General features: G+C 46.8%; 1 protein-coding gene across 1 annotated transcript in view; it reads right to left on the bottom strand.

The window, feature by feature from the left end:
- Positions 1-12,521, bottom strand: part of LOC148030468 (S3 self-incompatibility locus-linked pollen protein) — a 126,609-nt gene extending 114,088 nt beyond the window's left edge. Inside the window, exon 1 of the mRNA XM_087686797.1 lies at positions 11,836-12,521. Within this exon, the coding sequence (XP_087542923.1) occupies positions 11,836-12,000 (165 nt within the window). The 5' untranslated portion in view covers positions 12,001-12,521. The remainder of the gene's footprint in view (positions 1-11,835) is intronic.
- Between the last annotated feature and the right edge of the window lie 832 nt (positions 12,522-13,353).

Below are 13,353 nucleotides of genomic sequence, written 5' to 3'. Positions count from 1 at the left end.
CTGAAGACTTCAATACAGTTACAGCCACTGTCCACACAAGAGCCTCTCTCACCGCCACAGTCCACACACAGACAAGGAATACTGATTGATTGAGCTGCTCAACTTAGCCGATCCAAACATCCTAGGCCTCGGTACAGACACCGACAACACATTCATAGGCGGATACACGAGATTATTGCTCGGGCTAGAGCTAGGTCCTCCATACCCACATGAGACTGTACCATTTGGAGCTCATTGTTACTAGATAGAGCTCTATGTTTTACACATAGCTAGAGTTAGTTTCCTTTCTTATTTTGCTTTGTGCTACATACATATTTTGCCCAAACAGTTGTATCATCATACACATGATTGTAACTCATGGTCTTATAGGTCATTTTGGCCCTTTGTAGACGTTAATATTTCATTTCATTTCATTTCTCTCTCTCTCTCTCTCTCTCTCTCTCTCTCTCTCTCTCTCTCTCTCTCTCTCAACCCTAATCCCTAAAGCACTCTCCCTTTCTATAAAAATCTCCTCCCTGTCAAAGTAACATGTATGCACTAATACCATGTCAAAGTAAGCAACAATGCAAAGCGACAATAGGGTTTGCAAGGAATAACACAAAGTGTGTATAGCAAACACTGAGAGGGGAGAGACTCTCAAAAGCACAAGAAAAACATGGTGATGATGCACTTAATCATACTATGAGAAGAAAAGCTGATACAGTAGAGCCGAAAATCACAAGATAATTGCACTATCATGTCTAAATCAGGCGGTAGCACCTATGGAAAATCTGCACAATGAAGGGTGCAAAATGCAATCCTCCACGCAATGGGCTATCGAAGTAATCACTGGAAGGTGAAAGATAGCTATCGACGGAGTGGACCACAGTCCTTTGATGCCGTCGAAGAACTAGAAGATGATCACTAACTGTCAAGGGAGCGAACCGCAATCCTCTGATGCCAGGGAGTGACCTAGGCAGCAAAATGGACAGGACAGCAAAGAGGCATGGAAGGCGTTTCAGGAACCCCGAGCCCAAACACCCATCACCTCCCTGGACACTTGGCATGCATATGCAACCTCACTATACCAAGTACCCAAGCAACCCCAGCTACCCCGGCCCCCAGGGAGCAAACCCGGATCATCCACATTCTTTAGCACGGAGCGGGTCAGAGACACCATTGATAGACTCCAAAAAGGACGTGCCCAAGACCACAAAGGCTTGGTAGCAGAGCATTTGACCCATGCCAGAGACATACTGGCAGCTCTCCTAGCACACATGTTCAACAGAGCCCTATGCGAAGGCTTCCCTGCCAGCTGGTCAGTCAACACCATAATACCTATCCTGAAGGCCAAAGACCCCATGGTTCCCACGAACTACTGAACAGTCATGGTTGGCCATGTACTAGCCAAGCTATATGGATCCATACTGGACCACGAGCTGAGCAAGTGGGCAGAGCAACACCAACATCGGGCGGCAGGACAAGCAGGGTTTAGGAGGGGGTTCCGCACCCTTGACCATATCCTCACACTGAGAGCCATCATAGAGGAGGGCAGAGCACATGGAATACGGGTGTACTGTTGCTTCGTGGACTTCCGCAAGGCCTCTGACACAGTCCCACTAGCGAGGCTCGCGGAAAGACTACAGGAACTAGAGGTCCCAACCGAAATGCGATGGGGGATACTGGCACTATACGAATCGGTAATGGGCCGAGTTCGGGCACCAGGAGGGCTGTCAAAGGAGATAACCAGTACCATCGGAGTCAAGCAGGAATGCCCACTCTCACCCACCCTATTTGGCCTCTACATTGATGAGATATCAGAGTACATAGATAGATTGGGCGAGGAGGGATCGAGCCTGGGAGGGACACTGATACCCATCTTACTATATGCGGACGACATAGTCCTCATCTCCAGCACACCCGAAGGGCTACAGTGCCAACTGGACGCACTACAGGCCTTCTGCCAAGACAAAGACCTAACTATAAACCTGGGGAAAACCAAGGTCATGGTGTTCAACACGTCAACCCAATGGCTCCGACGGTCGGTACCCCCCTTCACATACGGTGGAGAGACCGTGGACGTGGTCCAAAGATACGTCTATCTGGGGATTACATTCTCTGGACCGAGATTTACCCTGAGAAAAGCAACAGAAGATAGACTAACCTGAGGCTATGCAGCCCTCGAGTCAATGGAGAACCAATGTGCCCGCATACAGTTCCAGGAACCCCGGACAAAGCTCTGGCTTTTTGACACCTTGGTCACACCAGCCCTCCTGTACGGGGCTCCCATATGGGGGTCCAGTCTCTACCACACGCGGAGGGCCCCACAGGATCAGCCACTGCCTGAGGAGGAGGCCACCTATGAGGGATGGGAGCAGATGGAGAGACCCTTAATACTTATGATCTCATGGATGATCCAAAGCAAGCCCTCTGTACCACACGAGATCATCCGCGCAAAGCTCAGGGCACTGCCCCTCGTGGGGCTGAGGCCCTCTTCCAGACTGTGACCTTCTTGCACCGAATATGGGACCTGCCCCGGCACCGGTACCCCAAACTCGCCCTGGAGTCATCCAAACAGCTAGCAACACAAGGAGACACTGAGTGCTGGTATGCCCTAACAAAGACCTGGCTACGGCTCCATGGCCTGCACATGGACCACCTCCCCCCACTACAATACAGCCTAGACTGCCCACACCTGGAGCTCAGCCGAGAGGAGGTGAATCGCATCATCAGAATGGATATCATCTAGACAGACACAGCTAGGACATGGGTGACCCCCACGTCGGAACTAGGAACCAAGAAGGCTTTCTACCGAGAGCACTCCCTGCACATCTCCCCGGATGGCTTCATCACCCACCCAAGCTACATGGACACACACCTGCCTCACGGGGTCAGAAGTGCCATCGGACAAATCCGCACGTCCTCACACCAACTATGGGTCGTAACGGGCACATACGGGGCCAACCCCCTCCCCCCAGAAGACCGAATCTGTCAGCTCTGCCATCTTGAGCCAGAGACAGAGGAACACTATATCTGTAGATGCCCAATGTACTACGAAATCCGAGGACGCTTCCACTACATATTCAGCGAAGGATTCGGACCACTCTCCAAGGTGATGGAACTCAAAGACCAGAGATGCCTGGGGCTCTTTCTACTGGAAATACAACGCCACAGAGACCACCTCCTACGAACCACGGAGCAAAGACAAGGAGCCACCAACCAACGCACACTCAACGAATTCTATCAAATACCAACTACCCTCCCCACCACCGAGCCCTCACCAGCCCAATCGGCCTCCCGACCCCGGGGGACCACCTTAGAAATAGCCACAGCGAGAGGCAAAGCCCGGCGCCCACGCCCCGTCGGCCCCCATCCCCGCAAAAGACACATGTCGAAGATACAAGGGATACTACGCCGCCATCGGAGGCCCTTGCCCCACCGCTTTAGTCTCTCCATGTTAGACCGACCCATGCGGGACATCCTAGGATGAACACTCCAGGAGCAATTTCACACCGCACTAGGAGTACCTCTAGATTGTATCGAGGCTAGATATCATTTTGTACCTACTCAATTTAGTTCAACATAGCATAAATGTTAGCTTCACTGGGACTTTTGAAATCTCCCAGACATTTTATATGCAACATTTTGGTCTCATAGGCCAACTTGGCCTGTTGTAGACGTTAATATAACTTTCTTTCTTCTTTCTTCTTTCTCTCTCTCTCTCTCTCCATGTTTCTTCTTCCGTTGCACACTCTCACATGGTATCATCGCCTAACTAAGAGCGCGGAGGAGAGCTTCCATTGCAGAGGAGGACACCAACCAGCCAATCAGCCCTTTCTCCACTCATTGCAGCCAAGGTACTGCAGCTCCAAGCTGAAACGCAGTCTATACAACCTACGTTTTTCTATTCTGGAGCTTTTGGAGGTGGAGACGACAACTTTCTTGGTGGTTGCAGCCTGCATTTTCATCAAATGCAGCCCTTTGGGGAATTGCAACAAAAACTGAAGAGGAGGTGACTTCCTTTGGAGGATAGGCGGCAGTTTTTCTCTCCAAGCAGCAGATTTTTCTCTCCCCTTTTGCAGGCAACAGCATTTACTGTGATCTCCCTTGAGCAAGCAGCCCATTCTACTTGTCTTCTATTGCAGATTGCTTGGTGATTATAGATTTGAAGGATGTCTTACCAATTTTCAGGCTTTGATGACTCGGAGGAGGAGCTTCTTTCTCGCCCCTCCTCTGAACGAAGACGTGACTATCGCGAGTCTCATGATCACAGACAAGATAGTCTCCTCGAACCCGTCCTTCTTCTGTCCATGTATCTCAAAGGGTTCCATCTACTGTGAAGGCACCATCGGAGGAGCATCCATCAAATATTCACATGCCTTCCCTCTTTTCCTCTATACAAGTACCCATTCTCCCTACCTTTCCCAAGGAAAACAAGTTGGATGGTTCCAACTATTACCTATGGTCGTGCAAGGTGGAGCGCATCCTCGACACTTTTGATCTCTGAGTGCTTGTTTCTTCACCTATTCCTCATCCCGAGGGAGGACCCTAACAATGGGTCTCCATGGACCGTGCTGCCTTACGGGATCGGCTCAACTCTCGAGCCCGTCCCTTTTTCTTTATGAGTCTACAGGATTCTGTTCTTATGCACCTCGAGGACCTGTGAGAAACTCTTATGGGAGGAGCTTTCCCCACTTGTCTTGGAGCATGACGAGTGACTCACAGAGGTGAGGCCCAATGGTTCTGGCTCCATCAAGGCTTTTACTATAGGTACAGGTGGCGGGAAGAAGAATAAGAAGCAACAGCAGAAGGCCAAGCACAAGAAGGAAGAGGACCAGAAGGATTCGAATGAGAAGAAGCCCAAGTGCCCACACTATGGGAAGGGCACTCACCCTGAAGAGAAGTGTTGGCAGAAGTACCCTCATTTGAAGCCAAAGAAGAAGGATTCGAAGGATTCAAAGGCTACCCCTACTACCACAAATTCTGCCTTTGCACATTTGTTTGAGGTGGAGGATATAGCTCTAGCTTCTACCACTCAGGAGAAGCCTTGGCTTGTGGACAGCGGAGCATCTTCTCACATGACCTTCACAAAGGATTGGCTTTAGGATGTACGTTCCAGAGTGGGCACTGTCACCATTGGTGACAATTCTATTGTCCTTGTTCAAGGCGTCGGGACTTTACCTTTGTTCTCAGACAAGCGGTCTTCTTCCACCAAAGTCCTTTATGTACCTAATTTGGGTTTTAACCTCTTGTCTGTCCATAGTCTTGCATAGCTAGATACTTGAGTCATTTTCACTCAAGCAGCAGTCGCTGCGGAGAATGCTTCTTCAAGTGTAGCTCTTTGGATAGGTACACAGGAGGGTGGGCTCTACAAGCTCTAGCCGCGAGGCCTCCCTTGAGCTTGGGCTGCTTTGGCATGTTCCTTGTGGGCATCTAAACCTTGATGCGATTCGGCGGGCCTCTCGGAGGAAGATGGTGGAGGGACTTCTTGATTTCCCTCCTCTTCACACTTTATGCCCCAATTGCTTGAGGGGCAAGCAACATAGGCAGCCTCACCCACACATTGCTTCTATGCGGACCTCTTCTCCACTGGAGTTGGTTCATACCGATCTTTGTGGGCCTATGGGCACAGCCTCCCTAGGGAAGGCCGAGTATCTGTGCTGATTGTTAACTTCAGTCATTGTGTGTGGCCATATTGTCTAGAGTATAGAAGCGAGGCATACTCTCAATTCTACGAGTGGAAGGCATTTGCTGAGACACAAACTACTTCCAAAGTTCGTGATGTTCAAGCTGATCACAGTGGTGAGTTTACTTCTCACCTCTTCTCTCAATTTTGCAGGGATCACGGTATTCGGGTGGAGTATTCTCATCCAAACACACCATCATAGAATGGTGTGGTGGAGCGTGCAAATTGGACCATGGTGGAGATGGCTCGATCGATATTGGAGCATCAAAGTCTTCCACAGTCCCTTTGGGGTGAGGCAGTGGCTACTGCGGTTCACATCCGCAACCATTCTCCGACTTCAGCCTTACAGGACATGACTTCCTAAGAGGCTTTCATTGGGCAGAAGCCTTCCGTGTCTCGCTTCCACATCTTCAGATGTGATGCCTATGTCCATGTGGACAAGAAGAAGAGGTAGACGAAGCTTGATTCCAAGTCGAGAAGGCTTATCTTCGTGGGCTATAGCATGACCACAAAGGGCTATCAGCTCTACGGCCCAACGACACAAAAGATTGAGGCGAGCGGGGATGTGATCTTTGATGAGGTTGCAACTTCCAAGGATCCTATTGATGGTTCTCTTCCAGATGATACTTTGTCTTCCAGATGATGGTTCTCTACCCCTCTTCTTCCTTCTAGGTTGCCTCTTAGTCCTTCGTCCTCAGATCCTAACCCTCCTCCTCCTCCTCTAACCTCTACCTCGGCTTCCCTTCCATCTTTGACGGACATGACTTCTTCTTCATCAAGTTCTACTACCCCTTCAGCCTCCCTTCCGTAGTCTTCTAGGGATGCTCAGCCGTCAGAGGGGGAGCCTTCTTCCAATGAGAAGGATCTCCCTTCCCATGGTGAGGAGGAGCCCCTTCCACAGATAGGTGCTTTGCAGGTTTTGGAGGCTACACGGTCTCCCTCGCAGTAAGGGGAGTCTCTTAGGATTCCTCAATGGTACAGGCAGCTTATGCAGGATTCAATGTTTCTCACTTTCCTACTACTCCTGTAGGTGCATGCAGATCACCCCGATTATAGGCCCAACGGGATAGTTCACTCTGTGTGAACTATGCTCTTATATCTCAGATTCTTCATGATTCCAAGCCTTCTACTGTTGAGGCGGCTGTTGAGGAGGCTCCTTGCACAGGATGTTTGGAGACAGGCTATGCAAGATGAGCTCGATTCCATCGAACAAAATCAGACTTGGGAGCTAGTATCGTGTCCCACGAAGTGGAAGGTGATAGGTGTGAAGTGGGTCTTTAAGACCAAATATCGTGTAGATGGTTCCTTAGATAAGCATAAAGCTAGGCTTGTTGCCAAGGGTTTTGCACAACGGACAGGATTGGATTATTTTGAGACCTTTGCTCCTACGGCTCGGATGTCTACTATTCAAGTTATTTTGGCTCTTGCAGCCCACCACCATTGGCCTGTCTATCAAGTGGACATCAAGTCCGCCTTCTTGAATGGCATCCTTGAGAAGGAGATTTATGTTTCACGGCCTCTCAATTTTCTTGTGCGGGAAAAGGAGGATCATGTCTACAAGTTGCAGAAGGCCCTTTACGGTCTGAAGCAGGCTCCTCATGCTTGGTACTAGCGGATTGACCGCTTCTTTGTGTAGAGTAGTCTCCATCGCTCTGATCATGACCCCAATCTATATTTCCTGGTTACTGGTGGCCATTGTGTTTTGCCGATTTTGTATGTTGATGATCTTATCATTACAGGAGCAACACTCGAGAGGTGGATCACACTCGGACTATTCTTCACCAAAAGTTTAACATGACCGATCTTGGGATCCTTCACTTCTTTCTTGGATTGGAGATCTATCAGATGGCACAGGGCATTTTTATCTCACAGCACAGGTCTATCTTCAAGCTTCTTTCAGAGTTTCATATGGCCGAGTGTCAACCAATTTCTTGCCCCATGGACCTTGAAGGATCTAAGACGGGGTGTTAGCCTGCCCTATTTTTGTATGTCAATCTATCATCTCCTTGTTGTGAGCTCCTGTCAGAGTCTGGAAGGAGATAGAGAAGCCCTATTAGTCTAGTGTGTTGTTTTAGTGTGCATTTTCTTTTTGAGTGGCAGTCTGCCCAATTAGGGCATTTCCTATGCAGTTTGCCCATTTCTTGCGCAGTCGGCCAGTTTAGGGCTGCCGCCAACAAGTCGGCCAGATCTAGAGATTGGGGGCTATATATAGCAGTCCCCCTGGTCATTCTCATTCACTTCTTGCAAATTCAGTACACATTGCTCCCTCTCCTCTCCGACATTGGTGCTGCCATCTTTTCCAACCTGGTCCGGTGCCCTCACTAACACTCCAGGCTGTGTGCAATGACTGATCAGTCCACAACTTTGTATTCAACATTCATTTCAGTCAGTGCAATATTTCTTCCCTCTCTCTCTCTCTCTCTCTCTCTCTCTCTCTCTCTCTCTCTCTGTGTCTGTGTTCCTTCTTCCGTTGCGCACTCTCATAGTAGGTTGGGCTGCAAAATGTGGTGCAAGTTTTCATGGACACCTCGAATTGTGCATTTATGGGACAAACTCCAAGCCGAGTTTCCGTCCATAGTATGAACACCATGTACTACACATTGTCTAGATCTTATGGAAGATATAGGCAAGTTGAAGTGGGTGGCAAGGATTGTTAATGATGCTTACACAATCATTGGTTTCATCAACTCCAAGGTCCGAGTTCTTGCGATTTATCCCTCATACTCGAACTTGGAGTTGAAGAAGCCTTCAAAGACTCGATTTGCAGCCATATGGCTTCTCCTCGAGCATCTCCATGACGTTCACAATAAGCTATAAAAAATGGTCATGTCGGATGAGTTCAAGGAGTGGCTTGAAGGGGAGTCTACATAAAGCCAAGTGGAAGTAAAGGCCATGCAAAGGCGTTGCTTAAAGGAGGAATTTTGGATGGATGTGAGAGGCATTGCCATTGCCGTCACTCCCATCTACAAGATGCTTCACATACCGAACATGGAGAGAGCCACCATTGACCTCCTCTATCATCTTATGGCGGATGCAATAGAGGAGATACAATCATTGACCATCTTGGATGGGAAAGCCTCTTCTTCATGGTATTCATTTTTTCTTCTTTTTTTTTAATGATTCATGCTACTTTTTAGTTTTAAAATTTATAATTCGCATTTTCTCACTCTGCTTTTTCAAATTTCACCTCTAACTCTAACATTAAATCTCTATCCTCTTACACCTATTGTGGTGACATCTTAGATACCACCCCTAAAAGAGATTATATTCTCTTTTTAACAAAGAAGAGATGGAAATAGATGAAATGACCCATACATGGGTTTGCGGTGCTCTTGCATCCGCCTTCAAAAAACCCTCTCTCTTTATGGATACAAATATCCTTGCCGATTGCGATGCCTTTCTTCCAAAGGCTTTGGCGGGAGAGCACCATGGTGCCTTCCTCCAAGAGCTCATTAATTATAGTGATCAAAGAGACACCGCTTTCACATCTAAAGCGAGAATCATTGGTAAAGCCCCCTTTTTTTATGGGAGTCATTTGGCTACCAATTTCCCACCTCCAAAGAGTGGCCTTATGCATTCTTGCACAGATTTGAAAATCTCTTCTCTTTTTTCATTTGATTCTAGTTACAACTTACAAGTTTGAAGTTTAAACTTATTTTCTATTCACATGGTGTAGGATTGTTCATCAGGTGCATGTGAGAGAAATTAATCCACCTATTCCCTCGTGCACACTAAAATTCATAATAAGCTTAGCCCATGGCAATTGAAGTAACTAATTTATTGTTGCTCCAATTTATGGATGCTACGTAATATACATGAGATGTCTATGGCTGACAAGTATCATATATCCAACTTTTTTTTTAATTCATAAATTATAAAATATATTTAGAGAAGTTTTTATTTTTTAATCTAAGTTTTTCATCCTTTAAATGTATAGGTGAATATGAATTCACTCAAGCTCTCCGCTAGCACACTTAAAAGTATGACTCACGAGAGCGACTTGGAGGAAAGCTCGAGGAGATAGACCAATGGATCTTTTGCACTCGTGCACGCCATGCCCGTGTTGTTATTCGATCTCGCATCAATAGTGAAGGAGCTTCCACTTTGACATCCACATCAGCTACCTATGATGCTCGTGGGGCTGTTAGACGCTACACCAGGCATGGGAGTGGCTCGAGAAGTACTCCTAGTTCAACCCAGGATGATATACCTATCACTGCCTCTCACATAGAGCTTAGAGAGCCGGAGTATGATAATGAGGCAATGTCATTAGTGAGGGTGATTTTGTTGAGAAGGGTTCGGTCCAAGATGATATGCCTATCAATGCCTCTCACGTAGAGCTTAAAGATCCGGAGTATGAAGATGAGGGCAATGTCACTAGTGGGGGTGATTTTATTGAGGAGGATAATGGCTCCTCAAGCGGCAACAAGGATGCTTCTACCTTCGATGCCAAGAGTGATATGAGCACTTAGAGTAATCATATATCTTGATTCATATTGAGCTATAGATTATGGCTTTTATCTCAATCCATTTTTGTATACTTTTTGTATGAGATTGCATATTTGGCTCATAATAAAGTTGTTGGTTTCATTATTCATACTATAGTCTTGAGTCTTAACTCTTGAGTCTTGTTTCAACTCTCTTTTGCACTTACTTTTGACTTGAATCTTCAAGGTTATATTTTAAGTCCAAACACTAAGTATAGACTTAAAATTATATGGCATTTTTTTAAAATCAGACATAGATCCAAGATTTATTAGTCCAATTAGTACTATACTAGCATCGAACTACACTAATCGGATACCATCAAACATGACAACCTTAATTATGCTTATTATTGTGTGATCACCACTCTTGGACTCTTGGGCCATAGATCGACATGTTCATACACTAGGATGGTGTGGGCTATTGGTATAGGATACCACCTCTCGATACGTGGTCATGACCTACTGTGCTACCAGCTCCTAGGCTCAAGGGTAAGCCCGTTTGGCCCTAGTGTAGGGAGATGAGTCTGATGTCCGTCCCCCTATATGTTCATGGGTATAGTTTGTGTCGTGTCTCGTGTGCAAGTTGGATCCTAGGTGAGTATTTTAATCCCTGACGTTCTTTTCTGGCAAGCTATGGTGCCTTTTATAATACCTTGCTATCGTCTCTCAATTGAATCATAGACTTGGCTAACCCATTTCAAACTTGGCTTCACCAAGAGTGATCCATTTGAGGCCTCTCCACTCCCTTTGATTTAGGTCGGCCTCTAGTTACATTGTGCTTCCATCTAGAGAGGGGATCATATTCCTTGTCCAATATTCATCACTTGCAAATCCTCATCTTGCATTCCTATTACCAGCCCTAGAGATCTTTTGCAGTGTATCAAAGTTGAACCTCCTTGATTGTATCCTTCTTGAGCAAATAGGGACCATGTTTTGCCCCTCATCTCATTGTACATATGTCATTTTGTAGCCCCTCAACTCTATCAGGTTCTTCCTCCCTAATATGTTGCTTGCGAGTGTTGACAGTCAGTGTCTAGCTTCATATCGATGACAATTTGTGCCACACTTTGGGCATCTAGTTTTCTCACATGTCATATTTTAGGTTGAACCAATTTGGTCCACTAGATGGTCGTCCATGTTTTGCCTTACATCCAAGGCAACTGATTTCTTCTTTAATGCCTATTTACAGTCTAATAGCCATGCTCATTCTGTCATTCTCTTGTGCCCATTTTGTGTAGTATAGAGCAACAACCTACAATGCCCACAAGCACCCAGCTCGTAGGAGATGTGGACAAAGTAACCTAGCATATGAGTCCATTGGAGAAGTTTGAAGGCATGTAGTCGTGTATGGACATAACATTCCTTGATATTCTCTTTAAGAACATTAATCCCAAAAACTGTCATTTTGAGAAAGCAGCATGAATAGTATTGTCGAAACTTCCCCTACACTTTTATGCATTCACACCACCTTGTAGATAGAGATATCAATTGATTTCTATCTCTCTTGAAGGGGCCACCCGTTGCTATGGAGAAAATTGCAGATGGTACATCAAGGAGAAAATGGATTCTTACGATTGAAGTTTACAGACCGTGATTACAATAACAACAGTATTCCTTGTTAAAGCGCGAGTAAAATCGGAAAGAGAGAGAGAGAGAGACAGGGAGAGAGAATAAATGAGTGACCTGAGACACGAAATTCACATGCATCACGGCGAGCAGAGCGAGGAGCAAGATGGCAACCACAAGGCAGAGGTGTTCGAGGAGGCCCCGCAATCTTGGACTTAGAAGCTGGGCAAGCATGCTGGAGAGCCGGGCGTGCACCCTAAGGAAAGTCTGCTCTGGATCCATTTCTACTGGCTTTTCGATTCGGATGTGTTACCAGGAAGCATCTGAGAACCAAATTCTGCAGTTCAAGTCCAGGAAGAGGCGAAGGATCGGTTCCGGCGAATGCAAAAGCCCCATTTCTCTCTGTGTTTCGCTGGGTCTCTCGCAAGCTAGAGCTCATCCATTATCCATATTTGTCAAAGGAGAGAATCAGACGCGGCGGAAAAGGGACGAAAGGCGATATATGATCCGTTCTTTCTACAGGATCCTCTTCTTCTTCTTCTTGCAAAGATATATGAATCCTCTTCTGCTGCTGCTGCTGCCTCTTCCGGCTTCTTCTTCTGCTTCGTCTTTTTCTTCTTCGTCTGGTCCAATTCCTGCTTCTGCTTCTTCTTCTTCTTGAGTTTCGATTTACAGGTTGCCTTCTCCTTCCACCATCCTCACTCTATCATCGCCACTAGTCTGCATTCCCTCGTCAGCGCGCCCGGCCCAGCCGTTCAAGTTACCAAGATCAAAAGGAACCTCGCCTTTGTCCGGATAGCTTCGAATCATCTTCGAGCTACATAAACTAATGCATATCAATAACGACACGTGCTCAAAATGTTCACATAAGGCACACTGGGCCCAATACAACGTTCATCTATACTATTAGTTAAAGGGAGGTGGGGGCGGGTGCCACGTGGCAGCCCCAACCTCCCCACAAAGAAACGCGGGGGCGGGTGCCACGCGTCAAGCACCCGCCCCCACCACGAAAATCGCGCCCACCCCGGCGCGAGTCTAGGCGCGGAGCGCCTAATACAATTTACCATGCACAAGTCCATAGACTCACCAATGACGAGCCATAGCCCAGCTGGTTGACATGGTGGGTTAGTTTCTCTCACTCTCAATATCGATTCCTCCAAGCTCTGTGCTCACCTCACAGTACCTGCCATCTCTTGACATGGTTCGTTTCGAACGACGTCCCAAAATAAACAATCGATAGCAGCTCACATTACAAAAAGAAAAAGTCGATAGACTTGCAGTTAAGGGACCATCGACTCACAGCCTCTTTGGCCACACACTCATCAAAGCTTCTAACTATCATCCAACAATGCAATCCTACAAACAAGCTCAAGGAAGGGAGAGTATTTATTTTGGGGTTGAGAATGAAGGAGCTACCAATGTTTGTTGAACATATCAGGATGGGTTCCTTCAAGTGAACTAAGCAAACCTTAGTACCCTCATTTTTAGTGAGCACTCCATTGACCAACCAAAGTACCCTTTTTTTTTTGGAGTCCAAGTTTGATGATCCTAGCCACATGAGCCTAAACTTCACTCCATAGACTCGCATAAGTCAAATTGACTTGTGCGTGGCATGGCTCTTAGGGCCAAGATGCA

The sequence above is a fragment of the Lygodium microphyllum genome, chromosome 10 (genome assembly GCF_053477565.2).
Source record: "Lygodium microphyllum isolate KBCC chromosome 10, Lygodium_microphyllum_v1.1.10, whole genome shotgun sequence".
Lineage (NCBI taxonomy): Eukaryota > Viridiplantae > Streptophyta > Polypodiopsida > Schizaeales > Lygodiaceae > Lygodium > Lygodium microphyllum.
The sequence above is the reverse complement of the archived record's forward strand: the minus strand, read 5'-3'. Positions and strand labels throughout refer to the sequence as shown.